This window comes from Pleurodeles waltl, chromosome 4_1 (assembly GCF_031143425.1).
Source record: "Pleurodeles waltl isolate 20211129_DDA chromosome 4_1, aPleWal1.hap1.20221129, whole genome shotgun sequence".
Classification (NCBI taxonomy): Eukaryota; Metazoa; Chordata; class Amphibia; order Caudata; family Salamandridae; genus Pleurodeles; species Pleurodeles waltl.
Genome location: NC_090442.1, coordinates 782,978,163 through 783,002,056, shown reverse-complemented (window position 1 = coordinate 783,002,056; position 23,894 = coordinate 782,978,163). Strand labels below are relative to the sequence as shown.

At 43.7% G+C, this 23,894-nt stretch overlaps 1 protein-coding gene across 2 annotated transcripts in view; it reads left to right on the top strand.

Annotated features, from left to right (window-relative positions):
• The window catches only part of MAPK8IP2 (mitogen-activated protein kinase 8 interacting protein 2), a 237,283-nt gene that overhangs the window by 72,697 nt on the left and 140,692 nt on the right, over nucleotides 1-23,894 (top strand). For both annotated transcript variants that reach the window (XM_069229474.1, XM_069229475.1), the window contains exon 2: nucleotides 6,728-6,833. In XM_069229474.1, the coding sequence (XP_069085575.1) occupies nucleotides 6,728-6,833 (106 nt within the window). The remainder of the gene's footprint in view (nucleotides 1-6,727; nucleotides 6,834-23,894) is intronic.

The window sequence follows — 23,894 nt, the reverse complement described above, 5'->3', positions numbered from 1 at the left end:
ACTTACAAAATACAATTGTATATTGCAAGTTTGCGCCGCTTTTGCGTCATAAAATGACACAAATGCAGCGCTAAAAAAGTATAAATATGGACCTGTATTTTGTGCGTTTGCGCTGTTTTTGCGTCAAAAAATTACGCAAATGTGGCGCTAAAAAAGTATAAATATGGGCCTTAGTTTGATCGTTCTCTATTTTTCCTGAAGTGTTGATGGATGAGCTGTGACCCCGCTAATGAGGGCGCAATGGATCATTGTTTATGTGCTTGTTGTGCCATTATCTACATATAAAATCATTGTTTATGTGTGTAATGGACCATTGTTTACTTGTACACATATTGCTAAGGAGTGTCACAATTTATGAATACAGAGGGCTGTTGTCTATGTCTAGATTGGATCTTCTGTTTTTTGCACCATGACTCATTATTTTTCTAGACTGAGGGACATTCATTATGTCTCCACATGGCCATTGTTTATGCCTACATACGTTATTGTTCACAGGAGTCGCTGATTTAGTCTATAAAACGTGTGTTGTTGAAGAAACTCGTGGCAACTTTTTATGTGCACCGAAGGTTGTTTATGTGGTCACATGATATTGTTTATCTACACACGTTGTCATTATTTATTATCAACGCCAGTTGGTGTAAGTCAGGGGTATCAGCTGCTACCACTGAATTGACCTTCACGACCCGCACCCCTACCCACGCTACACCTGCTCTCAGGAGTGATGAAGGCAGTGGTGGGTACTGAAAATAAATAGGGTTTCAGAGCCCTGCTGACTATCTGTAATTAGTACTCATTGCCCTGCTCTAACCCCTCGTGATGGTGTACTACACCTTAATGTGTGACTGTGTAGCTTCTGACAGTACTGCTATAATGTTTCTTATAGTACTAGTATGGGATTCTAGTACCATGCAATGATTAATCCAACCACCAACCCTTTTGGTGAGCTCTTTCTGGAGTGCTTTTATTTGTTTATTTACTGTGTTTATTAAGGGTATACATCACTAAGGCCACTTTAAGCACTTTAAAGCACTGGCTGGGATATAAGTCTGTGAAACTTCTGAAAAGTTGACAAATTAAGTTTAGTCCCATAGAAAGCATGAGCCTGGGTCACCCATTCTTCTGTTGCTCTCATGCAGTCGTTGGACTTAGAGGAGCTTCTTTGAAATTTTTGGTTTCCAAGAGTTTCCTGAATTAAAGGATGCAAATGTCATTCAGAGGTTGTTGCCAAGCCTTTATCTTAATTGCAGACCATGAACTCCCTCTCTAGTATCTTTCTCAATAGGTTAGTCTATTAAGGGTGTAATTTGACATAAGGGGCACAGATAGCTTTCCTTTGTCGCAAAATAGAAATTATCTATCTACTCCACAGTGTTTGCTGGGTGCCCTGATTACCCGGGTGCCGTCTTCCTACATCTGGAATTTTACATGATCATTGTCTAGTGCTTGGGCCACAGGAAACATAGGTTATAAGCAATCAACCAAGGTTCTTGGAAAGCACGGCTAATCACTTTTTTGGGTTTCAAGATGCTGGGAGGGGCGGAAGGGGCGGTTAGGAAACTGCAGCTCAGTTGAACCGCTAGTTGGGCGGTTCAGTCAAAGGGAATTCCTCCAGCTGTGGTCTTGTGGATCCAAAGGGATGGTGGCCAGGGCCATGTGAGCGGAACGGAGTTGTTTGAGGGGCGTGTGGAAGGCAAGGCAGTGGTTTAGGTATGCAAGTCCGATGTTGTGGAGGGCTTTGTAGGACTGCATGAGGAGCTTGAATGTGTTTCTTTTGTTGATCAGGAGCCAGTGTAGGTCTCTCAGGTGCCTGAAGATGTGGCTGAAGATGTGGCTGCAGCAAGGGATGTCTAGGATAAGTCCAGCTGTGGTGTTCTGGATTTGTTGCATCTTCTCTTGGAACTTCTGGGTGGTACCTGCATAGAGTGTGTTGTCGTAGTTGAGCTTGTTGCTGATGAGCACCTGGGCAACTGTTCTTTTGGATTCGATGGGGATCACTTAAAGATCTTTTGGAGCAGGTGGAGCGTGTGGAAGCGGGAGCTTTGACTTGCTGGTTCATAGGGAGTGAGGAGTCAAGAAAGATGCAGAGGTTACGTGCGTGGTCAGTCAGTGAGGGGAGGCTCTGAGTGCTGTGGGCCTCCAGGAGTCGTTCCAGACAGATGGAGTGGTGCCCAGAATGAGGTCTTCCATCTTGTCAGAGTTGAGCTTGAGGCAGCTGTCTTTCCATCCAGGTGGCGACTGCCTTCATCCGATTGTGGAAGGTGGTCTTCGCGACTGCAGGTTTGTCGGAGAGGGAGAGGATCAGCTGAGTGTCGTCGGCGTAGGCGACGATATTGAGTCCATGGTTTCTGATTATGTCTGCCAGTGTGGCCATGTAGATGTTGAAGAGGGTCTGGCTCAGGGAGAAGCCTTGGGGATGCTGCAGTTGATCTCTGTAGGTGCGGATGTGAACAGTGGGAGCCTGACTCTCTGGGTACAACCGGTAAGGAAGGAGAGGATCCATTTCAGGGCTTTGCCGCAGATGCCGGGTCATGGAGTCTTGCGCAGAGGGTGGGGTAGGAGAGGGTGTTGAAGGAGGCCAAGAGGCCCAGGAGGAGGAGCGCTGCGGTGTCACCTTGGTCCAGGAGATTGCGGATGCTGTCTGTCACGGCGTGGAGGTCAGTCTTAGTGCTGTGATTGAATCTTGAAGCTGGATTGGGAGGGGTCCAGTATGTGGCTGGTCTTGATGAATTGGGAGAGTTGTGCGTTTATGGCTTTTTCGATTACTTTGGTTGGGAAGGGAAGCAAAGACAGGTCTGTAGTTCTTGAGCTCCGTCGGGTCTGTGGAGGGTTTCTTCAGCAGGAGGGCAGACCTGTGCGTGTTTCCATTCTTGAGGGGCGGTGGCGGTCTCAATGGGGTAGCAGAGAGAGGGAGGACACCTATCAGAATCTGTCCTGCATGATGATGCATGATGTGATGATGAAACAGAAAACCATAAACATATTTGTCTAACATGATTGGACACGATGAGCAAATACAATCAACAGCTGATCCGGAGGTTTCCATCCATTATTTGAGCCTGCTCTTTTGAATTGTATGGTCAACTGTGCCATAGACGGCAAAGACATCAAGGTGGATAAACGTAGATGGCTCCATCAAGGGTATCAAGGTCTTCTGTTATGGTTGTTCCTTAGGAGAGTCGGAGTTCAGATCTTCAAGGTGTAATTTTGCAGCACTTTTGGGTTGTGTATTACTTGAACAATATTGAATGGATGAATGATCTGAATAAATGAATAAAAAATTAATTAAATACTTTTCACATACAGTTGTTCACCCGGGTTCATTATGAATTCACACAGTGACAAAACAATAACTCAAAACAGCAAGTGGGTTTTGAGTGCCATCTGAAAGGCGCAGTAGTAATTGATTTGGTGTAGCTGAAGGGGAAGTTCATTCCAGAGGAAAGGTGTGATAACAGAAAAGGAACAACCTTTCCACAAGCTCATTAGAATTGCAGAGTGATAAGAGGGAGCAAAGAAGTGAAGCAATGGAGGTGTTTCAGGATACATCTGGTCAACTCACTTGAAAATATGTTAGGACCAGTCTCTTGAAAGGCACTATAGGTAAAACAGAGCACCTAGCAGTGAATACACTGGAGCTGTATGCCACTAAAACTTCCTGTGTGCTTCAGAAACCGTAGCGGACTTCTTGAAACGGTGGACAAGATGCACAGCCACATCCAAAACACCTTTAAATTTCCTAATAGAATGGTCAAGAATACCTAAAAAACAAGCATTCACCCAGATTGAGCCTGGAAATGATTCCCGCATCCATGACAAGTCACTTAAATATATGGGAATAAATGGAATGATTGTCCTCATGAGTCCGATCTGTAGGTAGCACGAGGACACTACTTCATTGAGAAAGACTGACATCTTTATCAATAATACTTTTATTATTTAAATCTCCTATATCAGTGGTCCAAAGAAAAGAGGCCAATAAGAAGTTCTGTTTTGGTGGATCTAAGCTTCAAGAAGCGTCTATTCATCCACTATCAGATGGCAGAAAGACAGCTATTGAGGGTGTCTTGAATTTGGAAAGCAGGCTTATTGAATCTCAGAATTAGTTTGGTGTTATCAGGGTAAGAGACTACCCTCGCCCCCTATGGCCCGATGAAATTACCAAACGGGCATAAGTTGAATGGGGAACAACAATGATTCTTGAGGGACCCCACACATGACTGTCTACAAAGAAGTTGAATGTTTAAAATCTCTTTTGTCCTGCTTCAGGTCTCGGTGATGCATTTGGAGAGGTGTGCTTTGTGTGTTCTTTACCGGTTTCTTATATTCAGTCCTTTCAATAATGCGGATGGATTTGTCTGCAGAACCTAATTTACACTCCACCTTTACCCATTTCCTTTTCGTTTCATCCAGAGCACTGTTTATATTCTGTTGATGGCTTTGATCATAGACGTTTGTATTCTACACCGACGTGTATGCTTGCGTGTCAATAATAACTCTTACCTTGCAAGAAGGGAAGAAAGGATTCCGGCTCACAGAAGGTAGACACTTCAAGTTCGACGAATTCTGAAGATTGTTGAAGTCTCCCATTAGTTTGTCAAATACATGACTGCGAGGGGCATTATCTCCAGAATGCTAAACGTGCAAGGCTGGTGTCTGTGGTTGGTGACGAAGAGGATGCTGAAGACCTGCAAGACAATCCAGTACTATTTGGACACATTTTTCATGCTCCTCCATCAGATTGATTTTGAGACCCCGGCAGCGACCATATTTCTGGATGCCACAAAGGCGTTCAACTTAGTGGAGAGGCCATAGTTGTCGACATCCCGAAGTTTATGGTTTTCCCTCACCTCTTCATACACTGTGTACAGATTTTATACACGGTATTGTTCACCCAGCTGAGAATAAATGGCTTAGTTCAGATTCCATACAAATCACAAAAGATACCTGACAGGGATGCCTGTTATCGCCACTGCTGTTTGTCCTGAAGGTGGCACTGCAGGCGGGTAAGCTGATGCCAACTGTGCCCTGTGCTGCCATCAGTGTGCGGTGCTGGTCTCTGCCTGTGGAAGGTATGACCTTTAAATCCCAGTTTATGAGATTAATCTCTATGCCATAATCCGCCAAATCATCAGGTGTCACTGTCACAACGTAACAGGCTACACTTTCATACATGAGGTGATCTGTGTCTCGATGGTTCTTTTACAGACATTAACACATTGGAAGAGGAAGCTGAGATGTGTTCCTATGTTACAGGCTGAAGGCCGCATCTTCAGCGCACATATAAAATGTTCCCCAAAAGAGCCACCCAGTTATGTACCTGGTTGTGTGCCACTGGAGCAGCTGCTGGCTGTGGGCACATCCAAAGGGTTAGTTGTGTCATTATACACCCGTGTCCAAGAGGACGCCCCTGTGTGTGTCATCAGCTCCAAAAGAAAAATGTTAAATGCAGTATTGCTGCTCACAGACGTCAAGACTCGGCGAGCAGCAAACTTTGTAGAGTTCATTTTTGTCATTTGCATATGCTACGTAATGCTCCACTCAGTCTATGCAAAACAGGGCTAAGCATGCAACCGAACTGTTTAGGTGTGATGCGCCTGATGCGGATTGTGTGCATCTCGCATGGCAATGCCCAAGTGTAAATGAGTATTGGAGGGCGATTGGGGTCACCCTGTCAGAAATGGTTGAGGAGGACCTCACATTGGACTCCATGATGGATTGTTTGAGTTGGGTGCATGAGGTCAGTAAGGCGAATAAACAGAGGGTGGCATTCGCCCTCTGCTGGCCAAGTGGCATGTGCCTAAGCACTCGGGTAGGTGTAGAGTACCGGGCAAGACGCTATCAGTCCCTGATCTTGTTTCCTGTGAAGAACACATTTTAATTTATGTAGAGCTACATCTTCTCGACCTATTGATTCCCTCAAAGAGGCGGTGCCGTCTGTTTAAACCTGCCGAAGCAGGGTCTATTGTTTGCGTGAGGACAAGGACTTGAGGGTATAGCGTTCGTCTCCCACGCATCAAGCTTTCGCAGCACACTCTAGCAATTTAACCAACTATTCCAGCTAGCGATGCTCGTTGCACAAAGTGCAGGCACACAATTTTACTGTGTTACTATTGTGGTGAGCTGTAACTCTAGTCTCTGTAATTTTCAATAAACATTAAAACAAAACAAGATTAGCTTGGCCAGGATTGTGGCTTTAGAGATAATATGTCAGAATCGATGTTGTAAGTGCATGCAGAGTCTCGGGTGTAAATCGCCCTATATCGAGGGCACCATTTGTGAAAAGCCTAAGGATATAACATTCTCATTAAGGCCTGAATCTGTATATTTACTAACAAGTTGTCAGACGAATTATCCTGCATGAATACGAATGATTATCGCTACGAAATCGGGTGCCCACATTCTGACCTGTGTGTGCATTAAATAACTTCTTATTGCTTCCCAGCAGCACGTCACCAGGAGCACCACTAGCCAGGCTTGCGTTTTTGTCAACGTGACTCTGGGACTGTAGTTATTCCTTTCCAGTAATGCATGTTACAAGCCCAAGCATTCAAGCTACTCTTAACAAAAAAGGACTGGCTGAAGGTGATCCTGGTGGCAAGAGTCTGTAGCAACCATGGTACTGTATGTGTTACTCACACATCTACTTGCTCAATACACAAAACCGGAGAGAACCTGGACTCTGGCTGTAAAGGTTCAATGACATGGCTTATTCTTACCTCCCCTACAGGCCCTCTCAAGATATCAGCCTTGAAGAATTTGATGACGAGGACCTGTCTGAAATCACTGATGACTGTGGGATAGGCCTCAACTATGATTCGGACCACTATGAGAAGGTAAGTGAAGGGGAGAGGCCCAACCTTGTCTCTGATACATTCTATGCAGTTGGGATATTAATGAAGGACCTTTGAAGAACTATGTATGTGAAGGACAGAGGCCTGTCCTTAAGTAGGGGTAGCCCCGGATTGTGGCCTGTAGTTAGGAGTGTATTAGGAATGTGTATTAGGAGTAGGACCCAAAGGATCAGAAGAAGGTTAGAAGAGGATTTCAAAGCCATCCTTAGATGGGAATGGCCAAGCACACAACCTATACTTTGCGCAGTTGATTGATCTCTCAGGAAGGTGTGTTCGAAGATGAGAGAGACGGGGCCATCCTGAATGGGTTACTCATTGAATGGTTGCACTTCTCCTATAATTGGTGCGTTACAAGTGTGTGAAGTGTTAAGTTAACCAGTTTGAAAAGGCAAGTAGAGGGTAAATACTCATCTCCTTAGTGAAGTGGGTCATTGTTCTGCTTGTCACAAAGGCAAAGCCCATTTAACCTCAAGACTATGAACGTTTTTACTACTGTCTGGTCCTCAGACCAACTGAGCTTCCAAACACCCAGATTTGTTTTTGATCATATTTCACCAGTGAGAGCTGCGTTTTATACCAAAGTGAAGTTGTGGCTTTGGCAGTGGCATGCTGCCACTAAAGGTGCAGGTCTGTCACCTCTAGATGCAGTAGCCGCCAGCCAAGACCCACTGAGGTTACAAACTCTCATCCCAGTAGGCTTTAACAGCTAGTCTACACAGCATAACTACCAGCAATTTCCACTGTTTATTAGTCAATCCAGGTAACCTGTGCCATTCTGTCACAAGTAAAGAGAAAACAACCGAAAGAGCCATCCGTGAAACAGAGTGACGTCTGCAGTAATAAACTTAGGTTGTAGTTTTCTCCTTTGGATCCCTTCGCCCACTGGGCCACCCAATGGTGGCTCGGTAATATGTTAAAAAAGAACTTTTTCAAATTCATCAGCATCCTCTGGAGTCTACTAAAAACATAATAGACAGAAGGTACAGTTGGCCCTTGGCTTTGTCTTTGTAGATTTAGAAGCCCAACTGAGTTTCAATAAGCTGAGCTAGTGTGCTCGCACAAATGCCCATCATCTGTTCTTTTTGCATTTGTTGTCCTAATTGGGAAGGCTATGCCCAGACGTGGGTCTTGTGCTCGCTATGCCACCGGATTCAAGTTAGCCTGACTGATGAGGGGTGATACCACGAAACCTGTCCCAGGACATTTGTTTCTGGTCTAGGTAGGACCTGGCTTGACAGATCGGGCTGGGCTGTTCCCATAGACTGATTTGCATATGGCTGGGTCCAAACAAGAAATGGCGTGGTGAGCAAAACAAACAATGGATTTAGGTCCAGATCTTTGACTGGGGTGAATGTTTGACATTGTTCAGCATTCCGTCCATCATCTGTTCTTTTTGCATTTGTCTCACAAATGTTGACCAGCAGGTGAAAAAGAGGATCCTAGGAGAATGTAGCATGAGATACTTTGCCAGAAGGGTATGATAGGTGCTCAATCCTAGCCAGTCTGCTGCAGCCGCCTGAGAACGATTGAAACCACTCTTGAGGTTTCCATCCCTTTTCACAGTCGCCTTTGACCAATACCTCAATACACACTACTGTAGATCATGAAACAGAACAGTAGAATTGAGGCGGTCTGATGGGCTTCATCCAAGGTGAAGATGTATTCCACTTACATGACTGATGGTGCAGTTTCCTTTAGTCTTCAGTCCTAAAACCTAATTGCTGTCGAGGAATAACTGGTGTTGATACATACACAAAAATGCACAAATAACTTATACTTTCCACATATGTTGTTTCTGTACGGGGAATGTGATACCGTGAATTCCCCCTGATAAATTGAACTGGAGTCATGTATAAGTACTCCTTTGCTGTAAGTATATTCTCAGTATGTGCTGCATAAGTACCGTCAGTAGATCAATAGTTATGTGCTGAATAAGTGACCTCTGATTGTGAGATTCTCGATGTTATTTGCAGTGTAAACGCCCTTTGTCTATAGTCAGTTTTGCAGCACAGCACTTGTGCCTTCTCACTGTCACCTAATCCATTTTGTGGTGAATAGTACTTCCTGACAGTAAGTATAGTATAGCAACTGTATGGCTTCTACGCAGTATGTGCCCTACGAATATGAGTATGTAAGTTATCACATATTCTGAAGCAGCGACATGCGTTCTTACTGGGAGGTCATCCGCAGTATGTGTTGTATATAGTAAGTGCCATGTAATTGGGAATGCTCTACAAGTCCCCTCTGCTGGCAGTGAGTGACACCTGGGTAAATTGCCTTTGGGGACCGTCACACACCGAAGTCTCGGTCTTTGCGCCACAAGGATTCTGAGCCAATGACAAATCTAATTTCTGGAGCGAACTGCAATAGAGTATGGTTCAGAAGGGATAAACTGTCTTCAGACTCATCAAGGTGCAGGGGTTTCTGTAAATACAGTAGCTGACCTGAATCCTGTAATGGACGTGGCCTGTCATTGCCAGGGTATCAGGCTTAAGGAAGGGTTTGTGAAACTCATTTCAACCCTTTTGTCTATAACTATTTAGCTGACACTTAGACGCAATCGTCTTACAGATCAATCTGCTTTTCATTTGAGCCTAGAAAAGCTCGGGAATATTCCCCGACGGGAAGGTTAAAGGCATTAACCACTGCGAAGAGTAACCGAAAATGTGTATTTGTTTCTCTCTTCACATGCCATGCGGCACACCTTCTCCCTGTATATGAGTTTGAGAAATACAAATAACCCCCTTGGTCATTCCAGGAGCATAACATACTTGAGTACCACACGAGCATACAATCAGACACATTTTATTCAAGAGACATTAATACAGTATCGTAGTTTGGACTCTTGCTCTGAGCAAGACTGCTGGTTTAAGGATGACAGTACTTTTGTTTGTAGGCGACTGCGTCTTTCCTACAACAAGTCGCAACTGTTGTCCCAACCTTACCGGCTCACTAGCAGCACCTCACCAGAAACACAATAGAAAAAGGTGATTTATGGCAGCCGTTTACGCATGGACTCGAAAATAAGATATCTCAGGGAGTGTCGTGGTTAAACTGAGATTACCCTTTTCTCACAGATATAATATGTCTCATACAAACACAGGCAATGACAAAGATGCAGTAAAGTTACAATAGTTTTTATTTAACATAACTGCAATTTGCGATAAGTTGCATGGGCTGCAATGATTAGGATAATGAATAAAGCAAGAAACAGTATTGTGAAGACGTGAGTCATTATTACAAAGACCCCCACCATCTTGCAATACATAGAAAAGATATATGAGATGTAATATGTCCTAATACCCTAATACCCTAGTGTGAAAAGGCCTAACCTCCTACCTAAAGGAGATCTGGGTTGGTTAAACCTAATCTGCCAATGCCATGTCCATGAGAGGAGCCCCCAATCCTCGTTACCTTGGAATGAGGTCTCTATCTCAGACTCCGCAGGGACAATAAGACTGGGTCAGCGTCAAGACGATTGCAGCATCGGTATCATCGATGGTGGCGATGCCCTCTGGTCGGAACCCCTCTGATTATCTGTCTAAAGTGTGATGTATTTATACAGATCTATAAGGTCCCCTGACGTAGATGTGTTCCTAAACAATAGATAACAGACATGGTTGGGACGGCAATTAATATAAACAATCCCTCGAAAGTATAGAGAGGGAAAATCCCTAAGTGTGAACACCTACTGTTTGTTTGTCTTTGGTGCTTGATCTTGACGCCTTGGCGCGGTGACACTGATAATGTTACCCATAACAAGTGGCCTAACTATAAACAAGGCAGCCATCTTAGAAGAAATAAATAATTAAATGGGCTAAGACAGAGCAAGTTAAGTAGGTTAAAAGTCACTAGGTGACGGGGGCACGAGTCTGCAAGCCAAAGGCTAAGCTAACTCCTGTTATCCCATTAAAACAAACTAGGATTCACTACACCCTCCCCATTGCCGTAACAGGTATGACGAAGGAACAGCAATCCAAATGCTAAAACTTGCTTCTGAACTAAAAGCTAAAAGCAAAAAACATGTGTAAAAATCTGTTAAAAAAATCTGTTAAAATACATACAGAGATGTTAATGTCAACTACGACAAGCACAGCGTGCAAAAGCAAATGTCAATTTAAATGTATAATATGGAAGCGGGAATGGTAAGTCAATTCATCAAATTATTTGCTATACGCATGATCTTGAAGAGTGTCATCAAAGTCACCAACCAAGGACCTAAAAAATGAGTCAACATCATCTGATGTTAAGTCGAGTACTGGGCGGACAAACGGATCCACAGAGCAGAAGTGAGACGTATTTCCTGGTGTATTGTTATCCATTGCAGTGTCCTCATCCATGGTAGATCTCAAAACGGAAGGCTCATAGGTGGCCTTGCGGAGCAACCTCAGTCTCAAGGGTCATGACCGTGTATGAACCCTCATCGGGGACATCAGCAGTTCGTGGTCCACAGGAGATGTCGGTGCAACAGCAAGACAGACCATAGGCAGATGTTTAAAGAGACACCATATGCAGCGGAAGACTGGTTGTACGCACCAGAGAAGGGGCCGGAATGACAGTGACCAGTCATGCTCCAGTTCCACCAGCAAAGGTGCACCGAAGATCCGAACCATGCGCTCACAGCACAGTGGAGTTGGTGGGAGCGGCTCCATTGCTCTGCGTTGCTGGAAAGAAACAACCACTGCGAATCAGGAGAAATAGCAGTAGTAGTCCGCCAATTAAAGCCAAAATAATCAGAAAGCCACCAAACACACTTGAAAAGAGAGAATGGATGGCTGATGGGATGACTCCGAAGACAGTCTGGAAGATGGACACGAAACCAGACCCGACAGCCTTAAAGAAATGAACAATCCCAGTGGTGCTTGAAGCATTGAATATTCTAGATACCAGTTCTCCAAAGTGTTTGCGGAAATCGGTATTTAAAAGGGATTGTTTCTCGGCTGATGATCTCGCAATCTGGAGAGCATACGTCTCCTTTGCGGATGTCAAGGTGACCTGTTTTTGAAACAATAGCGCCTTTAGCCTACTCAGCTTGTCATAGTTCACATTAATAGTATCTATGTGGGGCCACATGTCAGATACCTTAATCTCTCGTGTGGGGGGAAATAAAACATGTCCACAACACGTAACAACCTTCGAGACCGAGATTGCGTAGGCAATTCCGGGTCGCATGCCGCAACAACTTTGATCGTTCAGTACAACATAACTTCCATTGGAAAGTACATGAAACACCTGACGAATTAAGGGGACGGGAGTACCCTTCAGAAAACAGGCCAAATTTGCGACCCCCGCATTGCAAAGACCGTGAAGAGACACCTGTTTGCATATCATAGAATGACGAACAGCAGTCTCACATTCTCTTCCGCTAAGAAAGACCTCCTTTTCGCCGTTCAGACATCTATAGTCAAAGGGCAACTCCCACTCTTCCTTAATAAAGCTATCTCCTAGTTGCTCATATCGTCCCACTGCAAGATGTTTCGGGCAGCTTGAGAAATGAAAGGTCCAAATCGGTAAATTAATAATGCAGTGTAAGAGCCAGATAGTTGAAGTACTCTCTGCTACCGTGAAGGGAAACTTATCTAATTTCTCTACTTGAAGCAGGGTAAAACTAGCCTCCCTCTTAGCCATTGTCGCTTGTTCCTTGGAAAAATTAAAAGCAGTGAAGAATTCACTCCCATTAATATACTTCCATGGAATGTGGCCACTTTTCAGTGTCTGTAATGTCCAACCTAGCTGCATGATGGAACGTAGCTGTGTTTGCCCATGATATAACCGGGACAAGTCTGTCTGAGTGATATCAATAGCAGACAACACTATATTTGATGGTGAATAAATCCTGTTGGACAGTGTATTCGTGCCGTTGTCGACAACAGCTAATGTTTTTTCCAAATTTTCCTTATCTAGTTGCCTTAAACGTGCAGCAGCCTCAATTTGGGAAATTTTCCAAATTTCATTGTACATAGCATATAAAAACCTTTCCGAGCGCTGTTTTCTAGGACCCAGCAGAAAATCCTGCAAGTCGATATTTTCAGAAAGAGTGTTCAGGTGTTTCTTAACTGCGACTAACGTGTTCGTTTGCACCCATTACTGGCACAGCTTACCCACACTGTATGTTGTAACTATACCTGTATGTTGACCCAATATAAAGCAAGGGTCTGGCCTGTTAATTGAAAAACCCCTTGAAGAGTTCAGAAAACGTCTTTGACACTCATTAGTGTCTGTGGGCCATACCAACCACCTGACGGGACTGGAAAGTGAAGAATTATAGGTACCAGCCTTAACCATTGCATCTTGCCTTTCCTCTGTGATATTAAGGAAGTGTTGCCAATCTTTAAACCTTGCCGGAGTAGGGATACTGGGCGTGTTCAGATCTTTAATTTTTGCTAACCCCAGACAGGATGTCTGTTCAATAGTGTCATTTAAGAAAATCATTTGCACAGGAATCAGGCATGCTCGAAACAAAGCCTCCCTACCCTGTATTTGCCAATCTTGCGTTCCCCATACACTTTTCAAGTCAATAGTGCTCTTCCAGTATTCGTAACCCTCAATCGAGAGCCGGGAAACAAAGGGATCTGAATAAATCATTTTTGTATCTGTTAGCAAAATTTTCCTAATTTGTGCCGGAGGTATTTTAAAATAATACGACTCTGCTTTTCTTGTATCATGCCCAGAAAAGTATGTAAATTTATCGCTATAATACTTTGGACTCCCCACCAGTGGTGTAGAACAGTGTTCCCACTGTGTGTAGTTCAATACTGGCCTGTATCTAGTGGCACGGTGTAGGTAGTGATGTCCCCAATTGTTATAACGGAACATTTCCCCATAATTCATTATATAATCATATACATCACCACTTTCAAAAGCTGAATAGTCCTTCATTTCAGTTAGCATGGAATCAACTTTTTGGACATCCCAATCATCAGAGACAACATCAGGTGTAATTACATCAGTCATTGAAATTTTAAACACGTATGGAATCTTAATAATTTCTGTAGGCCCGTATATATTGAATGGAACTTTGTCCCACACAATCCCATCAGTAATTGGTATTGCCGTAATATTTACAGGGGACAAATCCCTTCGGACCTTATGTGAAGAATGATGTGGTGTTAAAACTTCATCAACAGGCTCCACTGAGGAGCGATCAGGAATATAGTGACCATTTATAAGCAAAAAGAAAACAATCACAAAACCAATCCATAAAAATAATGCAATAAATGTCAAACAGAACCACAAGTAGTTCCATGGGTATATCAAATAGTTCTTTTTAAGCCACCGATACAGCTTACTACTTTTTGAAATATCGTCAATCACTGTAGAGGATGAATCCGAAGAAAAATCATCAATGTCAATGAAATAGCCAGAGGTAGTCTCTGCAAACACAGGAGCCGGTGTATTCTGATCCACCGCACGTGGAGGCTCTTGGTAGACAACGTCATCAGTCGTTGAAGTGTTCGTGTAAAATACAGCTAAATCTTGAAGCGGGGTGGTCACTGAAGATGTGACTGGAACCAACAAGAGTTCATTTTCCGCCCTCCCCATGGTCGAGGAAGTGTCTGGAACAGCAGTCAACATTGTTGCATTGTCTGTAGTAGTGATGTTCATCCTACTACGTAGATGGATGTCCTGTTGGGTAGTGAGAGGGGATCGGGAACCACCTAAGGGACCGCCTGGTCTACTGTAAAGGATCGGCCACATGGTGTAATTTGATGTCATCAATGGAGATGAATCTGTTCGTCTTAGAACCGCACAGTGGTGGTAAGATGACAGTCCTGGTGCCTTTTACTCCCAAGACCGGTACCAGTGCTCTGTATGATGGACCGAACTCCTTCTTTACAGCGATCTTCTCACGAACCGGATCCCCAACTTTAGGAATCCAGCCAGTTGAAGTTTTCGCCAATTCCCTTATTCCTAAGGTGGCAGCACTTGCAGATGATTTATCATCACAAAATTGTTGAAGCTCCTGTAAAACAGTGAGACGTTCTTTTATGTCAAATGGTGTTTCTGCTGCCACCATACCAGGGGCATCAAGATCTGGGACATACATAGCTATCCCACAGAGAACCTCATATGGAGAGTGCCCCCCCAAGGACCGTCTTGGCAGATTATTCAGTGCTTTCTGGACCCCATATAGGCGGTGTAACCAACTGCGGCCTGAACCTAATACTCGAGCTGTTAAGGACTGCTTTAGATCACGATTCCGCCTCTCCACGACCAAATTTCCCTCGGGATGGTAGGGTGAGGAGTAATGGAGTTCAACACCCATTGTCCCCATGGTGTCCCTGAATGCCTTAGAGGCAAATGCAGGGCCCTGGTCCGAATGGAATGCTGCAACCGCATATGTACCGATAAAGATCAGCAAATCTTTTATAACAGTCCAGGCATCAGCCAACCGCTGTGGCCATACCCACAGGAATCTAGAACAGGAGTCCACAGCCACTAAAATGTATTTTTATGCACCATCAGGCTGTAAGGGACCACAATGGTCTAGGTACACACATTGAAGTGGCTTGTTGGACACTAAGAGGGATGTCTGCGGTGGGCGTTTGATATTAGAGACCTTGATCTGCTGGCAAATGTCACAGCAAATGACATACTGTTTTGTTCGTCTGCATAGACCAGGCCACCAGTAGCGTTGCTGTAGAATTGTTATCGTGGTCTGTATACCAGCATGTGCAGAAGCGACACCCTCATGCGCTGCTGTAATCAGATCTAATCTCTGGTCTTCATTGGGGATCACTCGATCTCCAACCCCAGGAATTGTTGTATAAGCAACATTCTGTGCACTGATATGGTAAGTATAGTTTGTAGGGTATCCTTTCGGAAGGGGCTTGCCTGCAGCCGAATCTTTAACGGCAATCAATATTTCATTATCCAATTTCATTCGAGAACGAGTCACTGCAGCCACAGAAGCCGTAGCTAATGATGCTTTGGCCGCTTCATCAGCCAATGTATTACCGGCGACGTGTACTCCTACACGTTGGTGTCCTAATGTATGGACTACATGGACACACGGTAGCTTATCCTTAAGATCAGCCACCCTCCCCCACAATGTCTTGTGTTTAATGGTGTTCCCTTTAGAATCTCTAAACCCGTTCAGTTTTCAATGATTGAGATATTCATTGTATGACTGGACGCAGTAATATGAGTCACAGACTATCAAAGTCTGTCTCCCTGTCTCAGTATGTTTGAGCGCTAGAACAAGAGCTTTAAGCCCAGCCAACTGGGCTGTGCAGTCCCCTAAGGTCTGCGTGTAGGTATTGTGAGGGTGGAAAACTCCATCTTCCATCACTCTGCTCACAGCTGCGCAAGCTGCCGAGTAGTGATGTTTAGTACCTACAGCCGGTTGTGCTGAACTGTCAGTGTATATGACAGTATGGTAGCTGTCGAGTGGCAAGATATTTAGAGGAGCGGGATACTCTTGTTCATACTGGAGAAATTCTTGTGTTTGAAGTCTTGGATCAAATATATAATCGACATCAGTGGCGGTCAGAGACGTTGCCCATTTAATCCAACGTGGATGTAATGCCTTAGCGTTAGGAACGCTTGCTTTAGTGACAGTCTCTAAGGCCGGCACCGGGGAGACAACAATAATACGTTTCCCCTGGGCAAGTGGCCTCTCTTTTATGACGGCCATCTGAACTGCCATCAGAATCTTTTCTGTAGGTGCAAAACGTTGTTCAGCATTTGAGTATAAATGTGATTTATATGCTATCGGTATCGTGTCATCCTCATTAAAGGTGACATAAGTAAATCCTATGGCACCAGCAATTATTCTGATGACCAAATTCTTTTTATTGTCACATGTGTGTAAGTGTTTAGCTTCTAGCATGTCCTGTTGCATGTCCCTAAGGATGTGCGTTCAATTGTCCAGTGTCTGCTAGAAAATTTGGGTTGAACTAGGTCATACAGTGGCTTGATGCGTTCAGCATAATCTGGAATGTATGTTCTGCCAAAATTGAAGAAACCCAGTAATGACTGCAATTTCTTAAGTGTGTTCGGAGGCTGTAGTTGAGCACATTTCTCTAGAAAGTGCAGGGCCAGGCTCTTCCCTTCGTTTGATAGCTCATATCCCAGGAATCATACTCTAAGAAAGGCTATCTTGCTTTTTTTTAAATTACATTTATAACCGAGGTCTGCAAACCCTAAAACGATCCGATCGACCCTCGCAAGATGAATGTCGAGTACACCGTCTGTGAGATATATGTCATCCACATAGGACAATGCCTCGGAATCAATATCATGTAATATTGATGTTACACAGGCTGAAAACAGGCTTGGGCTATTTTTATAGCCTTGGGGTAAATGGCAAAAGCGTTTCTGAGAGCCAAATGAAAATGCACTTAGGTCCCGACTTTCATGAGCAAAATTCAGGCAGAAGAACCCATTAGATATGTCTAATGTTGTTTTATATTTTTTACGCACTATATTGTTTATCAGTGCTGTGCTGTGTGAAGTTTGTATAGCATACGTGCGTGTATGACTATTTAAGTGTCTATAATCAACTACTATTCTATATGAATGATCCGGCTTCGCAACAGGAAATAACGGATTATTCATTGCAGATGTACAGGGTTCTATTACTCCCTGGTACTCAAGTTGTGATAGGATCTCCTTTACCGGAGCTTTCGCTTCATGTTTAACAGGGTATTGCGGCTGCAGTTGGGGTGTAGACCTAACGGGAATAATATGACAAGGAGACTCCTTGTCCCAACCTACATGATTGCGGTATAGTGCAGGTGCCTGCGCTAAAGCTCATTCAGCAGCATAGGCTTCTTTTGCTGCTTCCGGAACAAGATCGGAGAAAGAAGGCAAAATGACATCTTCCCCATGCGGGAGATGGCGGACGTGTTCAGGTGGCCAGTCTCTTTCAGCCAATAGGATATCACTAGTAAGTTCTTCTCAAAATATCACACTAATAGTGCGCTCCACGTCTCCCTCTATCTGAATTTTTAAGTCATAAACCCTATCAGGGGGAAGAACGCGGCCATCCGCTGTTTCAACCGCGATGTAATCACTAGTTGCTGTCGCATCCAGGTGATCTTTCAGACTCTGGCAACATATTGTGACCTCTGCCGCACTGTCTAACAGAGTCACTGCCCACCTCTTGTTCCTCAACAGCGTTCTCAATTTTACTGGCATTTTTAACTGTCAGTGCTGCCACCTTCTTCTTTTTAAACTGTGGTTTTTGCTGAGGAATCTTTTCTTCTTTTTTAATGGTAGACTGATGTGAGTCTTTCTTTTCTTTCACGTATTCCGGACGTCGATCTTGACGGCCCCCTCTCTCGCTACGTCTATCCGGTGCGTCCTGAAAGGAACGAGAGGGACGTGAATCAGTATATCTGTCTGGTGTTTTAATGTTCTCCCTATTTCTGAGATTAAATCTCCTTTCGGAGTTCTCCGGGTGTGGAGAATCAGCTCTCTTATTTCTTCTTTCTTTGACATCTTTTTGTTTGTCCCAGCGCTTCTTAGAGCCCTCTTGTGCCTGCTTCATACCCTCCTTATGGGCGGTACCTTGTAACTCCAATTTTTTAGGTTTGGCTCCCAAACTATCCTGTCCTGTACTAGTATAGGTATCGGAAATTAATCTTGGTAGCTGTCTCTCTTGTTCCTGGTTTGGAGTTTCCCGGAGACGCTGGCGAATTGCCAGTGCTACTGCTTCCCCTTTAATATTACTTAATATAATTGATGATACGGCGTCAAAGTTACGCATTAATTTCATCCCCAAATCCAGGGCTGGTGCAGCCCCATGCTCAGTTTGTATTTGTTTTAACACTTCCGGTAAATTGGCAAGTGTCGGGGTACCATGTGTGGTAGTATATATGGCAGCGAAGACTGTACCCCATGTGGCACAGTCATCCACAGAGGGAACCATCCCAAAAGGCAAGCACATAGTGAGCAATCTATGTTTCTCCTGTGGTCCCGTATGGGGAAACACAGATTCCAGCTGATTTGTTTTCTGGGCAATCCAGAACGGTATTTTTTCCCGTTCCGTGTGTACTTTACCCATAATAGGATGCACTGTTTGTGGATTAATTCCAGTAGCCAATTGATAACCACCAGCTACTGCCGGTGCTGGACGCGCTGGTGTTGTGTTCAATGTCCGCATTACGAACTGTACTAATCGTCTATACAATGCCACTGTCTATGTGGCAAACATAGGCCAGGTAGGTCCATCATTACTTAAGGGACCTAACCTCACTCTTCGTAGTACATGTGGTAGGGCGCCTTCGAACCAGTTCTGATGCTCCTTGTAGGTGAGCGATATTTCATGATACCGGTATGCTTGGTACCGTAAAGGTACGTTTGCAACTTCATATGTGAGAAATGTGTGTGTTCTTTGGTCAACCTCAGGAAAGGTGACCCAACAGTAAAATGTTTCTGTTTGGTATGCTTCATTAGCTTCTATTATCAAAGTAACATCCCCGCCCTCTTCTGTAAGGCCATGCGTTAAAAATGTTGTGTTAGTGCATGTCTAGCATTTTCAGGAATGTCTATGGTATCAGCCATATTTGTTTAGAGAAATGGAACACCAGAAATGGGAAGTATATTCCTTTTATGAGTTCGAGCTCGAAACAACCTACAGCTTAATTAGGTTTTACCTTTTCAGCTGAGGAGGATTCTCCCAAAGACCACGGATGTCTCGGTATAATGGTACTTAGGGTACCTGTTGTCTGTGAGACAGTGATAGTCAGGGTATCCATAAATGAGTGCCTAAATACCTTCGTTGTTGGCGCCATGTCATAGTTTGGACTCTTGCTCTGAGCAAGACTGCTGGTTTAAGGATGACAGTACTTTTGTTTGTAGGCGACTGCGTCTTTCCTACAACAAGTCGCAACTGTTGTCCCAACCTTACCGGCTCACTAGCAGCACCTCACCAGTAACACAATAGAAAAAGGTGATTTATGGCAGCCGTTTACGCATGGACTCGAAAATAAGATATCTCAGGTAGTGTCGTGGTTAAACAGAGATTACCCTTTTCTCACAGATATATTATGTCTCATACAAACACAGGCAATGACACAGATGCTGTAAAGTTACGATAGTTTTTATTTACCATAACTGCAATTTGCGATAAGTTGCATGGGCTGCAATGATTATGATAATGAATAAAGCAAGAAACAGTACTGTGAAGACGAGAGTCATTATTAAAAAGACCCCCACCATCTTGCAATACATTAAAAAGTTATATGAGATGTAATATGTCCTAATACCCTAATACCCTAGTGTGAAAAGGCCTAACCTCCTACCTAAAGGAGAGTTGGGTTTGTTAAACCTAATCTGCCAATGTCATGTCCATGAGAGGAGCCCCTAACCCTCGTTACCTTGGAATGAGGTCTCTATCTCAGACTCCGCAGGGACACGAAGACTGGGTCAGCGTCAAGACGACTGCAGCATCGGTATCAGCGATGGTGGCGATGCCCTCTGGTCAGAACCCCTCTGATTATCTGTCTAAAGTGTGATGTATTTATACAGATCTACAAGGTCCCCTGACGTAGGTGTGTTCCTAAACAATAGATAACAGACATGGTTGGGACGGCAATTAATATAAAAAATCCCTCGAAAGTATAGAGAGGGAAAATCCCTAAGTGTGAACACCTACCGTTTGTTTGTCTTTGGTGCTTGATCTTGACACCTTGGCGCGGTGACACTGATAATGTTACCCATAACAAGTGGCCTAACTATAAACAAGGCAGCCATCTTAGAAGAAATAAATAATTAAATGGGCTAAGACAGAGCGAGCTAAGTAGGTTAAAAGTCACTAGGTGACGGGAGCACGAGTCTGCAAGCCAAAGGCTAAGCTAACTCCTGTTATCCCATTAAAACGAACTAGGATTCACTACAACAGAAAACAACTCTTGGCAGACATCAAAAGGAATGCGGCATACAATGACAGAGGTCTGACCTAAAAGGAGTAAAAACATTGGGGGTTATTCTAACTTTGGAGGAGGTGTTAATCCGTCTCAAAAGTGACGGAAAAGTGACGGATTTACCACCAGCCGTATTACGAGTCCATTATATCCTATGGAACTCGTAATACGGCTGGTGGTATATCCGTCACTTTACTGTCACTTTTGGGACGGATTAACACTCCTCCAAAGTTAGAATAACCCCCATTGTTTCTTTCATTGTGATACTGCCTCTACCAAAACTTGGATATCTACACTGACCTGCCTCTATTGAGCATCACCTGTCGTGAAATGTTTTTGATCTTGGTCTGGTACCTCAGTAGGTCGATGGATTATCCATTAAAACTGTAGTGGTATCAACCTAAATATACCAAGACGTCAGGACGAATGAGATCCATTTCGACCACTGACAAAGTGAGCACGTTGATATGGCTTTACCTCATTAAAGACCCAAAGCTCTGGAAATCATTTGCATTCAACCACCTACTGTATTTTACCTCTGTATCTTGCCAGAGCCTACAAGGCTGTGTCAGAAATGCTACTTCAGAAATCCACCTCAGAAAGCTGCAGAAAAACTGCCTGGTTTAGAATTTTCTTTTACATCTTCCTCCTAGTGATCACTGTGTTTTTTCTGTGATGTTTTATTATCTAGTTATATTTTAAACTTGTTTTATTATGTTTCTTCTAAGTTTTTTTCTGCTCTGGTTGAGTGACTAGAAATATTTTACTTGGTAATGGGCAAAATAAATACAAATTAACTGCATGTTTCGTTCTTGTGCAATAGTTTGCGTGTACGCTATGGTTCCCTCATCTCCCTTGCTGTTTACATGAATGAGTTGAGCTGTGGCAGAGCAGCTGTTCTGCCCGTTAAGGGAGTACTCTTGTCTGAGCAAGTAACCTCAGTTGTGGCACATAGACAGGGGTGGCTGCTCCATGAGGGCGGATGAGCGTTGCCCTCCCAAAACCTTTATAAGGAAACGATAATAAACAATATTTATTATTGTTTCCTTGTAAAGGGGCAGGGCCAGCAGAGGAGCAGGACGCAACGTGGCTTTCAGGTAAGTTTTTAAACAAATGTATTTAATATTATTAATATTTTCTCCCACCCTGCCACTCCCTCTCCTCCCCCCCCTCGCACGCCGCCCCGCCACCTTTAACACGGCGAGCTGCGACTGCACATAGGAGTGGTTTCTAAAACTTTCCGTGGTGGGTTCTAGAACATTTCCTTGCACATCTTCAAGAGTAACCTTGTCAGGGATGACCAATTCACGTATGTCAGCAGCAACTTGACAATAGTGTCCCACAGTGCAAAGAAAAACACTTACCTATTTCCAGGTCTTTTGGACCGGCCAGCCTGAAAAAGACTTTGACCCTAGCTTGAGAAAGCATCAGAAATGATTTGCCTAGGGTAAATTTCCTTCCAAGGCAAAACTGGAAAATCTCAGATTTGATTGTCAGAGCTGACAGTACTGATTCCGCAGAATTCCATCATGACTTGTTCAAGGTGACAACCCTAGTCTGACATAAAAAAACGACTATATCTCTGAGCTATTTCAGTTAAAGTCGCTCGCACCCTGTCAACCCCTTTTTCATAAAGTGCTGTATGGGATGACACGAATTGAAAAGAGTCTCAGAGAATATATTATGGCTGTTTTTACCAATGAATGGTCCTGCAATTTTACATGCCTTTACCTCTACTCGAGATCCATCATGGAGCTGTACATAAGCGGCATCGCCGTCTAGGCATTCCTCTGTCGTGGGCACTGTGTGAGCACCAACTCTGGTCGTATTGTTGATTCTATCCTTGTCTTTATAGAACAAATCAATTAATTTGTTTGAGGGACTAAAACCCCATTTCTATCCCACAATCCAAAGGATTTGGCGATCATCCTCATATTCAACATCTCCGCGACTTAACATTCAATACCAGTGGATGTGGCTGAAAAAGCCCTGTAAGGATAAACAATTTGGGGTGTGTGCTTGCTCCCAAATCCCCTTGTGCCACAGCATCTCCATAATGTAACACTGGTTGGTGAAGGTCTCGGACCAAGGACCAAACACACTTTTCAGTTCCTTCAGCGGTGTGGTTAAAAAACACATTGTCAGCCACTGAGCACTAACATCACTTCTCCAGGCAATCCAAAATGGCACTTCTATCAGCTAGATGCTGGTAAACAAGGACATTCAAGTGCAAATTATAACATTGGAATGTTGGGAGCTCCATTGAAAATAATGGAGTGTTCCGGGCTTCTAATGGCCAGTGGAAGCCCAGAGCTCCAACATTCCAATGTTTTCCTTCACAGCTGTTGCTGTGAACAATGGCCTCACGGAGCCCGGATCCCATTGGGCTCAGTGAGGCTATTGTTTTGTTTATTAGAACATTCTGGTCACTAGTTGCAGAATGTTCTAATAGCCTTATAGCCCTTCGTAGCTGGCAATACTGGCATTAAAGTCCTACTCACTTGTTAAAGGCCCTCGCCAAAAGCGGGCCTTTAATGGCCGGTATAGCACACGATGGCGGGCAATATGGCTGTATTAGACTTTACTGTCTTATAATAAAATGTAATGTAAGCCCAGGGGCTGACCTTCAATTCACAGCCTAGTTGGTGGTTCTCACTTTGTTCACTACCTTGTGAGGTCCAAGGCAGATGGATTTCATTTTGTCTATCTACTTTACAACAGGGATGAGGACCCCCTGCGTCTCTGTAGAAATGTATTTGCACATTACAACTGTGCATCGTGTTCTCCTTACTTTCATCTGAATCAATTCTGTTTCTTTATTAGCAAGAGGAATACACCAATATGCTTATAAAAACACATCTCCAATAGAGTACATAATAAAAATACATATCAAAATTTAAATTACACAATAAACAGAGATGAGAGACCTAGCACAAGTAACAAAATGGAGTTAATAACTTCTCAAAGACATCAAACATTTAAACGCAGGATTTATAAAACGCACAAATTAAAATTTCTCATGGACGTGGAACCAATAACAACATTTTTTCAGCTTTTGGGACACTCTTAAAGTTAATTGAGTTTCAGTTTAATCATTTCAATCTTTCAAATGCTGGACATTTACATAGAAAGTGTTTAAACAATTCTTCATCTAAATCTCAGAGCCTACAAT